Source organism: Cupressus sempervirens, chromosome 10 (assembly GCF_028749045.1).
Source record: "Cupressus sempervirens isolate cs-2001-9-10 chromosome 10, ASM2874904v1, whole genome shotgun sequence".
NCBI classification, from domain to species: Eukaryota; Viridiplantae; Streptophyta; class Pinopsida; order Cupressales; family Cupressaceae; genus Cupressus; species Cupressus sempervirens.
The window spans coordinates 676563292-676581694 of NC_143127.1; the positions used below are offsets into that span (position 1 = coordinate 676563292).

General features: G+C 34.4%; 1 protein-coding gene across 1 annotated transcript; it reads right to left on the reverse strand.

Annotated features, from left to right (window-relative positions):
- Positions 1-16213: 16213 nt before the first annotated feature.
- On the reverse strand, positions 16214-17994 carry LOC149535627 (uncharacterized). The gene is made up of 4 exons (XM_089804394.1): positions 17614-17994; positions 17008-17100; positions 16803-16934; positions 16214-16478 (listed from the first exon to the last, which is right to left on the reverse strand). The coding sequence occupies exons 1-4, from the start codon at positions 17848-17850 to the stop codon at positions 16431-16433; spliced, it is 510 nt and encodes a 169-aa protein (XP_089660520.1). The 5' UTR covers positions 17851-17994; the 3' UTR covers positions 16214-16430.
- Positions 17995-18403: the final 409 nt, after the last annotated feature.

Sequence of the window (18403 nt, forward strand, 5' to 3'; positions counted from 1 at the left end):
TTATGATGATGTATCATGAGTATCATGTGATTATCTTTACTTTGTTGTATCATGGATTAGAATAGGATGATGTACCTTGTTCTACATATGTATATTCTTTTAAGCCTTCATACCCTATGACATGTACAGTGGATGAATGAGCAGTTGGATATGTAATAATTGAACATTGGACTTATCATATTATTTCATGTGGATGTTGTACTAGATGGATTCATGTAAGTAATTCATGTTAAGGGGATCTTAAAGAATGTAATCTATTGTATATGTTAAGTTTATTCTTTAGATGGACATTGCTATTGCTTCTGTTATTGTGCATAAGTTGTATGTGGTAATTACCTTCAAAAAAAAAAAAAAACTACCAAACTTAGTGAAATACTAGGTTAATTCTTTGGATCCCTTGACGGGGCATTACAATGGTGAATAATCAAAGCCAAATCCCCATCTTGATCAACAAAATCAAAATGAAAACCCTCCATAAGATCAAAGTAAAAACCATTGTGAGGAAGAACGAGAACTTCCACAATATCCACTGATTAAAATACCTCCTCCTAGCACCCAATACAATATAATGAATGAAATAGAAAGAGGGAAAAATGAATTGGAAGCAATCATTGGTAGGTTGAAAGCTTGTGGGAAAACTAATCCTATGAGAGAACAATTTTCATTCTCCTTTGAGTCCATTATGAGCCATGTAGCTTCTGTTAGTGGTCATTTGGATATTTGGCATGTTAAGAGAGAAGAACAAAGAAGATATTATCCAAAAAAAATATCCTATAAAGATGTAAGAAAAAATAACATAATGAAAGGTAACATATGTGCATTGTTTAAAAAATTAGGAGAACAAGACATGGTTAAACATACAACTAAAAGGTTCCCCATCCATTGGTGCATAGATGATGATATTAGAAATAACTTTTGGGATAGATGGTGGATGGTTTTCGGTGCCCCTCCTTGTAATAATCATAAAGTTCCATTATATTTTTTAAAGAAATTGTATTGTGAATTTTTCCTCAGGGAGATCCTGAATTATTGTGACATGTTAGTTTCTCAAGGTAGAGGTGGACGATCATCATTTGAGAGGCTGGGGGCAAGTCGTGACCCTAATGTAGTTAGGGTGCTTATTTTCAAGCTATAGGGTGAGCATGTCATTATTCATTGAGTTGTAAAGGAACATATAGAGACCAATACTCTAGGGACTATCAATGCTTTGACACAAACCCTCATTCATTGCAACAACTTGTTTGTTGAAGAAGAGCCTTCTTTGTGTTGTGGTCACATGTGCACATCATGTGGATACTTATGCACTTTTAGAAATTATGTTGGAGATACAATGGATGATGGGCTAGTCACTAATGAGTTTTTGAGTGACACATTTGGCATTGACACATAGGTAAATTACAATTATAATAAACTAATTTAATTGCATTTCATATGTACAATGAATGATTAAATAATTAGCATGCCTTGACATTGTTCAAAATTGAGGGTAAGAGTGTTGATGGCAATAGTATAGATTCCCCGACCCCATTTTATATCTCATTGATGAGTTGAGAGGTATGTATTAATTTAATCATTTAAATTAATACATATATTTACTAAGTAATCATATGAAGGATTGACATTTTTTTTATCCATGTCCATTAGTCCTCCACTAGATGATCGACATTCACAAGGAACTCTGAGCCTAGGCATGATATGAACTTCATAGAGGTACATTTTTTCATGTTAATTTAATTCATTGTATTATGTTATATTCTATAAAAAATATGTAAATTGTATTATATGATTTGTAGTTTTTGACGTTTGAGATTCCTTCTCATCTTCGCTAGACCATCAATCATGGAGTTGCTATCGCGATGACTAGTTCATAGCCATTGACCAAGGTATGAAGTATTTTTCATAGTTTTAGTTATTATTTATAATAGTTAGTATTAAAATTTCAAATGATATTTATAAGTATGATCGAGTGATTATATTGATTGAATTGTTGTAGGGTCTTGTTACTCCTGATTGTCCACAAGACTTTAAGGTGGATGTATAGAGTGACTATTCGGTGGTGGTAAGAAAATAATTAATTTTGTCTGTACATATATTTGAATTCAATGTATAATAATTATTGATTCATATATACTTTTTTTGTATTAGCTCTTGTTAGAGAGGAGCCTAAAAAAGAGGACGAGCAAGCATGTGAGGAAGACCCCATCAACCCCATCATCTCCCTCCATGCAATGACCGAAGAACTCTAGGGATTTTTTTCCTTCCCCTCATGGGAAGGAGAAGATAGAGGGATGGACACATGTATAGGCATTAGTGGACATATATGTTGGATTTTATGTTAGTGGACATATTTGACATACACTTGATGTATATATGACATTTTATATTTGGTGTATGACATATATTTGATGCATGACGTTATTAAACTTACAAATTTCATGCATCAGTTTGTTCATGTATGACATTATTGGTTATCATAATATACATCTTGTTTTTCTTGTTTACATTTTAAGTATTTCATGTATTTAATTTTAATGTAATTTGCATCCAAAATAAGGGTAGGAATCAGTATAATAAACATTGATAATATCTTTTGATATATGAATAAGTCTATGATATTCATTTGTATTTAAATTGTACAAGTTATGAGTAATTTTGATTATGATTAACTTATTTGGAGTTTTATAGGATGAGAAGAATGAAACTTGAATTCTTATTGTTGTTATACAATTAACATTAAAGTTTGACTCTTGACTTGGCTGCACATTGTAAATGTCTAAGCTTGCATCTTAGTGCCATGATAAACATTTCAAGAGTTATATATGCTTTATCTTTAGAACACAAGAAGACTTGAAATGACTTTTTTAATTCATTCATATAATTTGATATCAATATTTCTTTCTTATCCATCTCTTCAAGAGCTTCATTCATGAAAACACATTATATATGCTCTTCTTATTATTCCTATAGCTATAGTTGTTGCATTTTTCCTTGGACATCTTTTATTTGTCATTATCCTAGTGCAGGTCACCTAACAACCCTTGTTTTATCTTTTTTTGTGTTGTTTTTTCTTTGAGGCTTATTGTGACTCTAGCCAAGTTAGGTTGGTGTGTTGGTCTACTTAGATCACATTGGCTTAACTAAGCCTTGTTTAGGTATTTGCAAGATAATAAACACTAGTGGAGACACTAGGTGGTCAAAATGGGTCAAAGTCTGTAAAATTCATTGGTAAGTGGGATATGACCCAACTACATCCTAAATAGTGATTTTTCATCTTGGTCAAGTGTTTATAACTCATAAAATGTAATGTTGGTTGATTAGGATCCAAAATGCCAAAAGTTGCTAAGTTGTCAAGAAGTTGCTCAAATGGGTCTAGCTGAAAAAAGGAGGCATATTGGTTACCAGGGGACCACATTATGTCTAAAAACATTTATTAAACCTATTTGGTTCCATTCAAAAAGGCTTCAAGGGTCTAGAAGTTAAAAATGCAAAAATTAAAATGTGGTCAACAACTTCTAAAAGTTGCTCCACAACATTTTGTGCAAGTTTTTAGTTATAGTGTGGAAGGAAGGCAAGATGGTTGGTTTAACTAAATGCACACCTTGGAAGTTCCTATAAGACCTAGAAGAATAAAAATCTACTAGTTGGATGTTGGAAGAGTTCATTCTTGAATTTGAATACAAACATTTTCTTACATTTCCTTTAACAACTTTTGGATTTTGCAAAGCAAGTTTGAGATAATGGATTGAATGTTGAAGTTTTAACTTGGATTTAATTACTTCATGTTTTTACAATACTTTTTGTTTCATTAAACTTTCCTTTAAGTGTCCAACTTCTTGTATATTCTTCATTCTTCTAAATATCAACAAACAATATTTAGTGACTCTTAGGGTCTATTCTATTCGACATGCCTAAGAATATTCAAGTAGTCAATGGGATGAGACAATCTTGGGACTAGGATTTAATCAACCACTTGGAGCTAATGAAGTAGATAGTTTGATCCCATGATGAACAGTTAGAGAGATTCACCAGTTGACAACTTTGTACTGCCCAACACTATAAGTTTCAACATCACCTGAGATGGGACCACAAAATCAAAATCAAATCCAATCTACAAATAGAGAGACAATATTGTAGGTTTCAACAACACAATCCTATAACACCAGGAATTACATCCATACTCTCATGGGTTCTGAGATATGCCCCATCAAAGACCATTGTCCTATGGTATTTAGTGACTCTCAAGATCAATTTTGTTTGGCATTCCTGAGAATGTTCCAATAGTCAACAAGATGGGAAGAGATTGGGACTAGGGCTTACTTGACCACTCAGAGCTAACAGAGTAGACAATTTGATCCCATGATGAATGATTAGAGAGATTCACTAGTTGGCAACTTTGTATTGATCAACACTACACGTTTCAACATCACCTAAGATGGGGTTGCAAAATCAAAATAGAACCCAATCTCCAAAATGTGAGAGAGGTTATTGGAGGTGTAAACAACATGATCCTATAGTAACTAGAATTGTACCCACACCTCACATGAGCTCCAAGATATGCCCCGTCAAAGATCTCTACCCTATGGCATTTTTGGACTCTTAGGGTCAATGGGATGAGATGATCTTGAGACTAAGGTTTACCTGGCCACTCAGAGCTAATGGATTAGACAATTTGATCTCACAATGAATGGTTAGAGAGATTCACCAGTTGACAACTTTGTACTATCCAACACTACAAGTTTCAACATCACCTAAGATGGGGCCACAAAATCAAAATGGAATTCAATCTCCAAAAAGAGAGAGTTTATTGTAGGTGTCAAAAATATGATCCTATAGCATCCAAAATTGCATCCATACCTTGCATGAGCTCTGAGATATGAGCTATCAAAGATCACTTCTCTATGGCATTTAGTGACTGTCAAGGTCAATTCCGTTAAGCATGCCTAAGAATATTCTAGCAGTCAATAGGATGAGATGAGCTTGGGACTAGGGTTTACCCTCTCCCATGCCCTACTCTCTCTCTCTCTCTCTCTCTCACACACACACACACACACACACACGCACACACACACACACACACACACACACACACCCTACTCTCTCTCTCTCTCTCTCTGTGTGTGTGTGTGTGTGTGTGTGTGTGTGTCTCTCTCTCTCTCTCTCTCTCTCTCCTTACCCCTATCCCACTGATCCAGGGGATATTTTCACCAAAAATTGAAGTATCTCCAAAACTTCAACAATCAACATCATTTTAAAGTCTTCAAAATTCTACACCCAATGCAATTCGAATGGGCAAAAAAGGAGATCGTACGCAAAAGTTATAGCCAGTCAAAGTTTGGTCAAACTAGGTATAGAGGTTGTCAAAAGGTGAAAATAAAATCATCTCAAAAGTGGTCAATAATGGATTTCAAATTGAAGATCTCGTCAAGAGATTTCCAGTGACGTTCGTTTCATCAAAAATGGAGTTCGTATGTGAAAGATATGTCCAATTGAAGTTTGAGATGATGAGGTGGAAAAAATAATAATAATAAATTTAAAAAAAAAAATAAATAAATAAATAAAATAATTGAGAGTGGTGTCGATATTTGAACCCGTGACCACCGGTCCCCAAAATCCAGCCAGTGGCTGTTACACCACCGGCGGCCTTTGAAGATCATTTAAGAAATGTTCTATTTATGGTTTTAGTGACGGTGGTAATTTGAGTTAAAGACAAGAGGTCGGTGTGGGGTTGGAACCACCGACCTCTATTGTCATAAAAGAGTTTGCTACCATCACACCACGTGAGTGGCTTTGATTATAATATGCGTGGCTTTTATTTACCTTTAAACAATGTCGATTCCTCCTTTCTTAATTAAGGAGATTTGTTGGAAACTAACCCTTAAAAAGGGGATAATGACAAATTCCAAAAATGACTAAGGCGTAATTTCGAAGATGGACTGTTGTGAGGCCTATTATTAGAGTTATTTTGTTTTTCCTTATTTTAGGCAAATATTTTGTATAAAAAGAGGGGTTAGGGGCCTTTTGAAGGCATGAAAATCAAGGGAGAAATGATGCAAATGGTGAGAGAGATTTTGTGTATTTGGAGACTTAGTGATTTTTCCTACACATAGAGGAATTTTTCTGTGTGTGCTTGAAGGGAGTTGTCACAAATCATTTGTATTGATTTATTGGAGTTAATCGAATCGGTCCCCCTATTGTAGTTGGACCCAGAGACGTAGTCCTTCCTAGACGAACTCCAAAATCAAATGGGTTGTGTCTCTATCTCTCTTTCTATCATCTCATTCTATGTTTTCTTATTTGCAACTACATTAATTTTGCTTTATTAAAGCTTTAAAATTAACTTTATGTAATTGGTTAGCATTCTCTGTAATAGTCCTAGATCCTAGAAATTAGATCAAATTTGGTATCAAAGCTTTGTTGGACTAGTATTGCAGATTTGAATGTTAACAAGATCTAGGTTGAATCAAGGTGAAGGTGACCTTGAAGAATATAATTCTGAGATCAGAAAATGAAGAGCTAATCCACCATTCCAAATGGAAGATAAAGATGGTGTACAAGGTTTAGAAGATCAAAATGTCTAGAAGACTCTCGAGAGTTTGCAAACAATGGTAGAAGCTTTGTTACAAGAAAGAGAAGAGAAGATGTAAAGGCATGCAGCTTGTGATGATAAAAGGAAAAAGAAAGGTGCTGATCGTGATCTTGATTGTGAGCCTCCATCTCCTCCCTCATCTCCCTCATCTCCTTCTCCCCCTTCTTCTCCTTCTTCTACACATTCTGAGTCTTCTAATATTTTTAAAGGTGGACATAAGCCTCGAATTAAGTTGGATGCAAAATTTGACTTGCCAAAATATTGTGGGGAGTTAAATGCTGAGAAATTAGATGACTGGATTCAGCAAGTAGAAGTCTACTGCAGAGTCCAAAACCTTGTAGATGATGTTGATAGAATTCAATTAGCCACTCTTCAATTAGGCGGTGTAGCTCTAACTTGGTGGGAGAGTAGGACCTAGCATGAAACCTCACGACATGGTAAGTTAAATATGTCTTGGTCAGAATTTGTTAGTGCTATAAAGAAGCAATTCTACCCCCTAGGCCATATGCAATAGTTAATGATGAGCTGGCAACATTTTAGACAAGGGAAAGGTCAAATTGTCCAAGAATACACCCATGAGTTTCATAAAAGGGCCATTTCATTAAATTTTCCATTGTATACCCAGGAGACTTTACTCAAGTATATCTAGGTGGTCTTCATCCTTACTTAAGGGACTCTATTCTCATCCTAAATCCTTGTAATTTGGATGAAGTATGTGTCCAAGCAACACATTTAGAGTCAAGAGGTATGGGTACCTTCATTGATAAGTCTGATAAAAAGATGTCTAAGTCTGAGGAAAAGTCCAAAGGAAAAGGGAAGGGTAAAATGATAGCTACAGTAAAGAAAGAGGGTGAGAAACCCACATGCTCACATTGCAAGAAAGAAGGGCATGATGATTCTAAGTGCTAGAAGCTGCATCCTGAAAAGAGGCTGAAGCGATTTGGTGGAAATAAAGGAAAACAAAAGACTTCTGTTGTAGCTCAACAAGATCTTGGATCTGACTCCGGAGATGAAACAAAGATCATTGCTACTAGGATCCAAGGTAAAGGAAAAGGTATTTCTCTTTCATTAGCTAACAGTTCTTCTAGCATAAGTGCAAGTACTAGTGAAGATTCTTCTCCAAAGAATGATAGGAAAAGGAATGAATTGTTTCACATTCGAGTTGTCATTAAGCAAAATAAGGTTGATACATTATTTGATACAGGTTCTAAAGTTAATTTGATATTTGAGGAAATTGTTAAGAAGCTCAATCTGACTACAACACCTCATCCAAAGCCATATCCTCTTGGATGGGTTTGCAATGATGCACAATTACAGGTAACCAAGCAATGTAAGTTAAGATTTGCTATCACTGCAAACTTTGTAGATGAGGTAGAAGTTGATGTAGCCCCTCTAGATATTTGTTGTCTTGTACTTGGGAGTCCCTATTTATATGATCGAAAAGCTATCTTCTATAGGGGGGAATATAAGTATCATTTGTTTAAAGATAAAATTGAATACATTGTATGGGCACATAAGGTTAAGACTAATCTGGCACTAGTTAATGTTGGTCAGATGAAAAGGTTAATCAACTCTAGTAAGAATTTTGTGCTAATGATTGTAAAAGCCAAAGAAGATGAAACATATGAGGCATTTAAGGGATGTGATCCAAAATATAAAGATGAAATGGTCAAAGTTGTTTTCGCCTATGATGACTTGTTTCAGGAACCGAAGGGATTGCCTCCCAAAAGAGAGATACAACATGAAATTCAATTGTAGCCAGAAGCACCACTTCCTAATATTGACATGTACCATTTATTAGTCTTGCAGAATGAGGAAATCAAGAAGCAAGTTCAAGAGCTTGTGGAGAAAGGAGTTATCCATCCTAGTACTTCTCCTTGTGGTTCTCCTATTGTGTTGGTTCCAAAGAAAGATGGGACTTGGAGAATGTGCATTGACTACAGGGCTTTGAACAAGATAATGGTAAAGAACAGGTACCCTCTTCCTAGAATTGATGATTTACTTGATCAGTTGAAACATGCAATTTATTTCACTAAGCTAGACTTACGTAGCGGATATCATTAGATAAGAATAGCAGGAAATGATATTTGGAAAATTGCTTTTAAGAAAAAACAAGGACTTTATGAGTGGTTGGTTATGCCATTTGGGCTTTGTAATGCACCAGCTACATTCATGAGAGTCATGAATGATGTCTTTTGTCCTTTTATTGATGATTTTGTCATTGTCTATCTAGATGATATTCTTGTATTTAGTAAGTCTTGGGATGATCATGTAATTCATGTAAAAAAAGTACTTGATGTATTGAGAAAAGAAAAACTCTATGTAAAGATGTCAAAATGTGAATTTGCAAAGACATCCTTAGTGTACTTAGGCTATGTCGTAGGAAATGGTCAATTGAAAGTAGACCTTGTGGAGGTCAAATGTATTGTAAAATGGCCTAAGCCAAGTACAATTACAGATGTCAGGAGCTTTTTAGGTGCAACTTAGTACTAGAGAAAGTTCATTGCAAACTTCTCTTATATTGCATCATCGTTGCATGCATTGACTAGTACCAAGGCAACTTTTCAGTGGGGAGGTCCAAAACAAAAGGCTTTCGACACTTTGAAGGAAAAGTTAAGCACTTCACCAGTTCTAGCTTTACTAGATTTACATCAACCATTTGAGATTGAGACAGATGCAAGCGAGTTTGCCATGGGAGCTATACGCATGCAAGGAGGTAAACCAGTCTATTACCACTCTGAAACTTTTTCAGGAGCAGTAAGTAACTATCCTACTTATGATAAGGAACTTTATGCTTTAGTTCAGAGTGTTAGAAAATGGAAGCACTACTTAATGGGAAAGGAAACTATAATCCACACTGATCACCAGCCGCTACAATATTTGCACTCACAATCTAAGTTGCAACAAAGTAGGCATTTTAGGTGGATGGGTTTTCTACAACAGTTTCATTTGGTAATTAATTATAAAAAGGGTTCCCATAACAAAGTAGCAGATATGCTCTCTAGGCCTCCTATTAAGAACGCTTTGATAATCCTTCAAAATAGTTCTACGATTCATGAGATTTTTCAGGAACAATATGCTAATGATGAGGACTTTAAGGATATTTATGTAGCTTTAATCTAGGGTAAACATGTGGAAGAGAAAGATTACTATGTGCAGGATAATTTGTTGTACCACTTGGGCAAACTATGCATTCCTAAAGATGAGCAAGCACATGTAATCCGTGAAGCACACACCTCTTTGATTGCAAGACATTTTGGGGTAAGTAAGACATTAGCCCAATTGCAAAAATATTGTTACTGGCCTCGTATGTAGGAAACTGTCACTAGGTATATTAAAGGATGTATAATGTGTGCAACCAACAAACCAAGTAATAGGAAATTGGGTTTGTACACACCATTACCTATACCATCTCGTCCATGGGAAAGTGTGTCTATGGACTTTGCGGGAGGTTTACCTATGTCTCGGAAGGGTCATGATTATTTGTATGTAGTAGTTGATCGGTTCAGCAAAATGTGTATTTTAATGCCTTGTAAAAATCAAGTTACTGCTAAACTGATTGTTCATTTGTACTTTCAAAATGTATGGGTTCATTTTGGGTTACCTACTTCTATTGTATCAAATCAAGATTCTTGATTCTTAGTTGAATTTTGGTCATCTTTGTGGGGACTCATGGATGCCAAGCTGAAGAAGAGTTTAACCTTCCATCCATAGACTGACGGACAGACAGAGGTAGTGAATAGGACAGTTGTGCATCTGTTTAGAGGTTACTGCAGCAAGCATCCTAAGTTGTGGGATGAAAGTCTTCACTATGTGCAACACGCTTACAACCATGCAGCACACTCTTCTACAAAGAGGTCTCCTTTTGAGACTTGCTTCGGTTATTTGTCAAAAACACCAATGGATTTTGCTTTTGAAAAGGACGACATCATCAATGGATGCCATGATGTAGAAAGGGCTTTGAAGTTCATCCAGAAGGTCCAAGCAATCCATCAGGTAGTAGAAGCACAGTTGGAGCAGAGCTAAGCAAAATACAAGGCTTGCCATGATAAGCATCACATTGATCATTAGTTCCAAGTTGGTGATAGAGTTTGGTTACATATCAGTAAGGAAAGAATGCAAGGTGAAGGAAGGAAGCTCAAGCCTATCAGGTATGGTCCTTTTGAAATCCTAGAAAAGATTGGTACTAATGTCTTTCGCCTTAATCTTCCTCCATACATGCAAATTTACTCAGTTGTCAATGTTGAGAATTTGAAGTTGCATGAGCCTCCAATGATCTTGGATGAAGACATCAGTGTTTAGGTTCCATCAGTTGATGATCTTTCACCAAAGTATATGACAGAATTGCTAGAAGATGTCATCCTTAACAGCAATGTTAGAACTTCATGAAGAGGACTAGTTGAATACCTCCGAGTGGGATTGAAGGGGATGCATCCAAGCAAAGCAAGATGGATAGAGATTGGTAAAGTGAGGGGGAAATACCCTCACCTTCTTTTCAAGTAATCCAAACTTTCGGTGGTCTGAAAGCTTCTCAGTGGATAGGCTTGATCCGAGGGATATTTTCACCAAAAATTGAAGTATCTCAAAAACTCCAACAATCAACATCATTTTAAAGTCTTCAAAATTTTGCACCCAATGTAGTTCGAACGAGCAAAAAAGTAGATTGTACGCAAAAGTTATAGCCAGTCAAAGTTTGGTCAAACTAGGTAATGAGGTCATCAAAAGGTGAAAATAAAATCATCTCATAAGTGGTCAACAATGGATTTCAAATTGAAGATCTCATTAAGAGGTTTCCAACGACGTTTGTTTCGTCAAAAATGGAGTTCGTATGTGAAAGATATGTCCAATTGAAGTTTGAGATGATGAGGTGGAAAAAATAATAATAATAAATTTAAAAAATAAAATAAAATAATAAAACAATAATTGAGAGTGGTGTCGGGATTTGAACCCATGACCACCAGTCCCCAAAATCTAGCCAGTGGCCGTTACACCACCAGCAGCCTTTGAAGATCATTTAAGAAATGTTCTATTTATGGTTTTAGTGGGGTTGGAACTGCCGACCTCCATTGTCATAAAACAGTTTGATGCCATCACGCCATGTGAGTGGCTTTGCTTATAATATGCGTGGTTTTTATTTACCTTTAAACAATGCCGATTCTGCCTTTCTTAATTGAGGAGATATGTTGGAAACTAACAATTAAAAAGGGGATAATGACAAATTCCTAAAATGACTAAGGCCTGATTTCAAAGGTGGACTGTTGTGAAGGCCTATTATTAGAGTTTTTTTGTTTTGCCTTATTTTAGGTAAATATTTTGTATAAAAAGAGGGGTTAGGGGCCTTTTGAAGGCATGAAAATCAAGGGAGAAATGATGCAAATGGTGAGAGAGATTTTGTGTATTTGGAGACTTAGTGATTTTTCCTGCACATAGAGGAATTTTGCTACATGTGCTTGAAGGGAATTGTCACAAATCATTTGTATTGATTTACTGGAGTTAATTGGATCAGTCCCCCTATTGTAGCTGGACTTGGAGACGTAGTCCTTCCTGGACGAACTTCGAAATCAAATGTGTTGTGTCTCTATCTCTCTTTCTATCATCTCATTCTGTGTTTTCTTATTTGCAATTACGTTAATTTTGCTTTATTAAAGCTTTAAAATTAACTTTATGTAATTGGTTAGCATTCTCTGTAATAGTCCTAGATCCTAGAAATTAGATCACCCATCCTCTCCCATCCCCTAGTCTCTGTGTCTCTCTCTCTCTCTCTCTCTCTCTCTCTCTCTCTCTCTCTCTCTCTCTCTCTCTCTCTCTCTCTCTCTGTGCCTACCTTCTCTCTCTCCTTGCCTACCTTCTCTATCTATCCCATCCTCTCCCATTCCCCCCCCCCCCCTCTCTCTCTCTCTCTCTCTCTCTCTCCCGCCCCCCCCTCTCCCTCTCCCCTCTCCCTCACTCCCTCCCTCCCTCTCTCTCTCTCTCTCACTCTCTACCCTCATTTCCTCTCTCCTCTCCTCTCTCCTTCCCTCTCTATTGAAATTCAAGTTTAAAAAGTATGTGTGCATTAACGTGCACACTATGTAAGCCTAAATTCAAAAATGCTTTAAATAGCACAGACACACTATAATGCACATGTACTATTTAAAGATTTTGATTCTACCAAGCCTAAGGCTTAGATTTGTCTTGGGGATCTAACCCAAAGGTTTGGAGTCTCTAAACTAGTCTAAGACATGTTTTGCAACAAACATATAAAAATTATTAATTTTTCTTGTGTGCTCTCCTTCAAGTTTCCTTATGGTTGAGCATGGATAAAATTAGGTTACATGATATTGTAGATCTCTGTGTTAGCTATATAACCATATAATTTGTTTTGAATTCGAACTATTTCAAGCCTTTCAACAATAATTTCCTTTGAATGTATGTCCATTATCTCTCAAAAATTAACACCTACTAATTGGGATGTAGAATTTAGCTCGTTCATTGAATTTTGCAACAGCTTAGTTTTTAAGAAAGTTGACTCCATTCTACACACTTTGAAAAAAAGAAGTTTCAATTTTAGATTAGTTTTCAATCATTTCTAGGTGGAGTACACATAAATTTCACATTTTTGGGATGTGTCTAATTACAAAATTGATAAAACAAAAAATACACATTATAAAATTACCCAAAAAATTTGAGATAAACTGCACGGTGTTAGGTAACTTTTGACTAGAGCGATTAAAGAATTTTAACTAAAAAGTTAAAATTTTAGGGGGGCCACACTTTGCACTATGTTATGTTTTTCTGAAAAAATAGTACCACTTTTTGTGGCCCCCTTTTTTGAGGACATAAAACTACACCATTTTAAAAAAAAATAGTTGTTTAGTAACTAGATTCAAAGGATTACTACTTTTTTTTTTTGTCATATCTTAAAATTTTGAGCGTAACTATCTTCAAATTCTTGTCGAAGTTTAGAAATTGTTGATTTCAGAAAAAAAGTGCCCACTTATACCCCCTTTTGGAAACACAACTTGGTGCACTTACCTAGTGTTTATTATTTCTATTACGTTTAAATACATCTTGACTTTATATATTTGTTAAAAAGTCAAATTTTATACAACACTCTTATCAAAATACTAGTTTAGGAAGTGTTTCTATGTATCACACTTCTATCTACTATGTTTAGTTTTAGGAAGAAATAAATGCTAAATGGGGGCTTATCACCATGTTTCTAGATGAATCTTTGTCATAGAACATGGCAACATATAATATGATTTTACATGCCATGGTGTTCTAGGTAGATCATAGCCATACCATTTTTGGTATAGGTTGAATTTATTAGTTATACTCATTTTAATATCCTAAATAATCAACCAAAATTGTAGTTTCTTCATGTTTAATTTCTACTACAAGGTTTATTCATTAAACACATTTTCTGTATTGTGCAAGCTTTTGGGTAGAACACATGTTGAAAATAATGAACACATAGATATTCCTAACAAGGTATATTAATTACATGAACCCAATATCTAATTATGTATAATTATTTACTTGTTAGTTTAAAATACATGTTTGTTACTTGATTCATATACACATCAAAGTCAGGGTTAAAAAATAATGAAAAGTGATGAAAGGTCCTCCATCTATTAACTCTCACACACACACACACGCACGCACACACGCATGCACGCACACATGCAAATAGAGAAATAATTTTTTTTTGTAAGAATATGAGGTTTTCTTTCTGTTATCTCCAATGAAATGAAATTACAATATTCATGAATATGACATGTACAACCACATGGAAAAGTTCATTACAATATTTTGTAATTGAGAGCCACCAAGTATATCCTCAAAAGTTCCCTAGATAATCCTACAAGCCTTCATTATATACACAAATTTTAATTTCCCAAGAATGTTCTAAAAATTTTAACCCTAAAATTTGAGGCCGACCATCCCTAAGATATCATTATTCATATTTTATGACTTGAATTAGCCTCAACAACTTTCAGAACTCAATGAGGTTTTGAAGGAATTTTATTTTTTTCTATTTTAAGTATTTCAACTTCCAAAGACCATAACTCTTTGCCACTTGACTTGATTGTTTATTTGAAGAGCTCTATAGGCTTGAGTTGAAAAGAACAATTTATGATAACGTTTGTGCCCTTTTTGAATCCTCTAAAGCCTTCAAAACAAATTTCATGTTTTTTTTTCTACCTCTACCCTTTTGCCAAAACAATTTTTTTTCATTATCTTTAAATTTAGACATGATCTTTCAACAAAACTTTCTTGGGAGAATGATATAACCAAAGTGAACCTCCAGGGAAGAAATTACGACATTTTGAGCTCTAATGACCAACTTACTAAAAATAGTAAATGTCCACAAATAGTAATTGTGCACTAAAATAGCCCTTATTGACAAACCATATCATATTTTTGGGTGATGGACGGACTTAATTTTAGTACATATTGAAAAGCAACACAATCTCATGTAAAATTTAGCTCATGTAATCCTTCCTCCCATTTACACATACATGCATTCTAACACAATGACTATTATTCCATTCATGTGTAGATATTCTTATACACTTGACATTTATTATGTTATCACTAACCCTTATGTCTACACGTTCATTCCTTGCTTTGACATTAATGTGTCATTTTTACATATCTAGTCTTATCACTACATATGATCAATCTCATACCCCATGGAATTAATTACTATATTAAAAAAATAAATCAAGCTTTACTAATTCCCACCCATTCTATTCCAAGCCAACATGGTACACATTTACCACAATTTATTGTAATATATTGATATCTAAAGGAATATGTTCTAGAGTTTAAATACCTAAGAGTTCATTGAATAATAATTCACATTCAAGGAGTATTTGATAGGAAAACTTGATTGGGGTGCTAAAAGAATCTATTTTTATCCAAAAAATTAAATCCTAAACACAATTTGTATGCTTACTGAAAGGAGAAGTGAACCCCCACATTGCAAAATTCTCTCTAATGCATTTTTAAAGGATCAAGGAGAAGCAAAGAGCATAACAAAATAATTAGTAGAAGTGCAAACTAAATTAGATCAAATACATAGGGCCATGTGAGAATCCTTTAATGATTACGAAAGAGCAATAAACATAGTGATCCAAGGGGTAAAAGTACAAGATATATCAAATCAAATCCATTGGGCCATAGAAAATATTCATCCATAGAGAGTATGAAAAATTGTGGATTCAACTTGAAAAATATTTATTTTTTGTGCAAAATGTGGTACAAAGGGCATTACAGTGAAAATTTGTAGATTCAACTTGAAAAATATTCATAGTTCCGAGCAAAATTTAGATCAACTAACAAGTCAGAGTTATAATTTTTTATGTAATGTAACAACAAATTTCATCATTACATCAAAAATACTTTTCAACATTCCTACAACTAAGTACCATAATCCTTTGTGTTAACTTTTCTAAAATAACGTTATGTAAATATTTTTAATACCATGAAAACATATTTTAAGACTACATTAAAATAATTTTTTCTTCATTATTTTTAAAATAAAAAACACATTCCTCCATTTTTACTTTTCTAAGATAACATTAACTAATCAATATCTAATCAGTTAATATCTAATCCAAAATCCTAAACTGAACAACATTAACCATTAAACATCCTTCCAACAAGGAGATGAAAGGCCTAAGATCTTATAATTTATAATCATAGTCTTCAAATGCATGTACATTTCAAGCTCCATTTCTCCATTAAGGAGAAAAATAAGTCTACAATAAATAGATGTAGGCAACTCCTCGTGTGTGTGTGTCTATATACTAAAGTTTTATTGCTCACTCATCACCAAGCACAATGAATGGAATCTTTACTTATCAAGATCACTCCTCTTAGGTTTATTTGAGTTGGGTAATGCCTGCAAGAATAACTCACAAGTATTAACTTTAGTTCCTAGATCAGTCAATATCTATTGAGCATAGGAGATTTCTATAATTTTTATATCAAGAAAATGTTGTTTCAATTGTATTCATGCCTTTTTACATTATTAATTTCACAAAAATCTTGAACACAACAGAACTCAGAAATAGGATTCTCTTAAATAAAGATCTAACTTGCCCTTTACCCTTATACCTTTATGGTGTTCTAAAACCCAAAATGTTCTACTAAACTTCAGAAGAAAAAAATGCTGCGAAGATCAAATATCAACAACTCATGCTTTTTATTTTCCATAGATTCTGACCTGTTGAGCAGAAGGGATCCATTCATTAGTTGCAGGATTGGTTGAGGTATGTTGGAAGGATCCATTAGAAACTTCCCCCAAGTGAAAATCAGAGTCACTCTTTGTCTCTACCCTAATAAATCCACTTCCAGTCTGCACAAGAACAAATATTATCATAAATCTCTTCAACAAAGAGCAAGATGACACTCAGGAATTAACAACTTACAGTATGGTGCTCCTTATCAATGTCACTCAAATCCTTGTAATAATCTGTTTCCATGAACTCTTCAACCGGAGAATCCCCACTATATATCAATTCCTACAAACATCCATTTTTAAGACAATTGTCTGAGAAAATGTGCTACTAAAAATGACTGGTAGTTTAGATTTATTCCAATGACCCATCTTCAAATAAGGACCGACTGATGAACAATTTATTCAACTAAATTGTTCAGGGTTTAGATCTGGCTCAACAGTATCATGGACAATGAAAAATCAGTTAATAAAGGAAAATACAATCTTTAACTTTCATTTACTTTCAACAAATAAGATTCACGGTCTCTTTAAAAATAATCAATCTTAATAATAAACAAAATGTTGAGAGTGTATTGAAAGTCTTGAAAACTAAATCAAAATTAAGATCTTTGAAACTAAGAGATAAAATTGTACTCAAAATGAATCATCTAATCAATAAGCTTTGTTAAATGTACACATATTTGTGAGATTTGAGTTCTTGAACTCTTCAAAACTAATTTCTCTTAACAAAAAATGAATCTTTGAAATAAAGAAGAATGGATCATCTAGTAATCAATAAGATTCATCAAATGCATACCTCTTTGTGAGATTCGAGTTCTTGAAACTTGGTATACTCTGGAATTTGGTGATCATGAGAGTCCTGTGGAAAGAGTTTATCAGTGTATTGTGAAGCGAATTCACTTCTTTGGGGCTTTGTGTGACGCTTAGGGGCAGCAGCATCAAAATTTTCCTTCACTTTTTGCTCGATTTGCTCTTGTTTTTCCAATGAAGATAACTCCTCGCTTCTGCTTGGCTTTCTTGCTTGATTTTCCATTCTCTCATATGCTGTTTTTTCTTCCCTCAAAACTTCTTCAATACAGATGATAAACAATTATGTTTTATGATATGTAGAGTCTTAATGATATAAGCATAGAGTCTGACTCATTTTTCTAGGGTGCAAAATATCTTCCATGGCTGTGCTGAAACTTCTGGCCCATTTTTCTTATTGCGCAAAAATTTAGTGTCCAACCTTATCTTCAAACCAAAGAAGAGAAGCTTATCTGCCACATAAGATGTGGGACGCAAACGGCCCCACCCACTTTAGATGGGAGGTGGACTTTAAGTCTTGACATGTGAGATGTCTGATGCTAATGCTCAACTTTAATTGCACCTTGATGTGCTATAGGTACTTAGATAATGTGTGGAAGGTCAATCACAATAAATTTATTTATTTTTACATATGGGAGATATTTCTATTGGTAGGTAATCTATACCCAAACCAAGTGTCTACTAGTGAGAATTGATAAGATTAATTTATTTTATTTTATAGTAATGTTTGAATTAAATAGAGCAATTTTTTTAAATAAAGTTATAACTTCTATTTTATA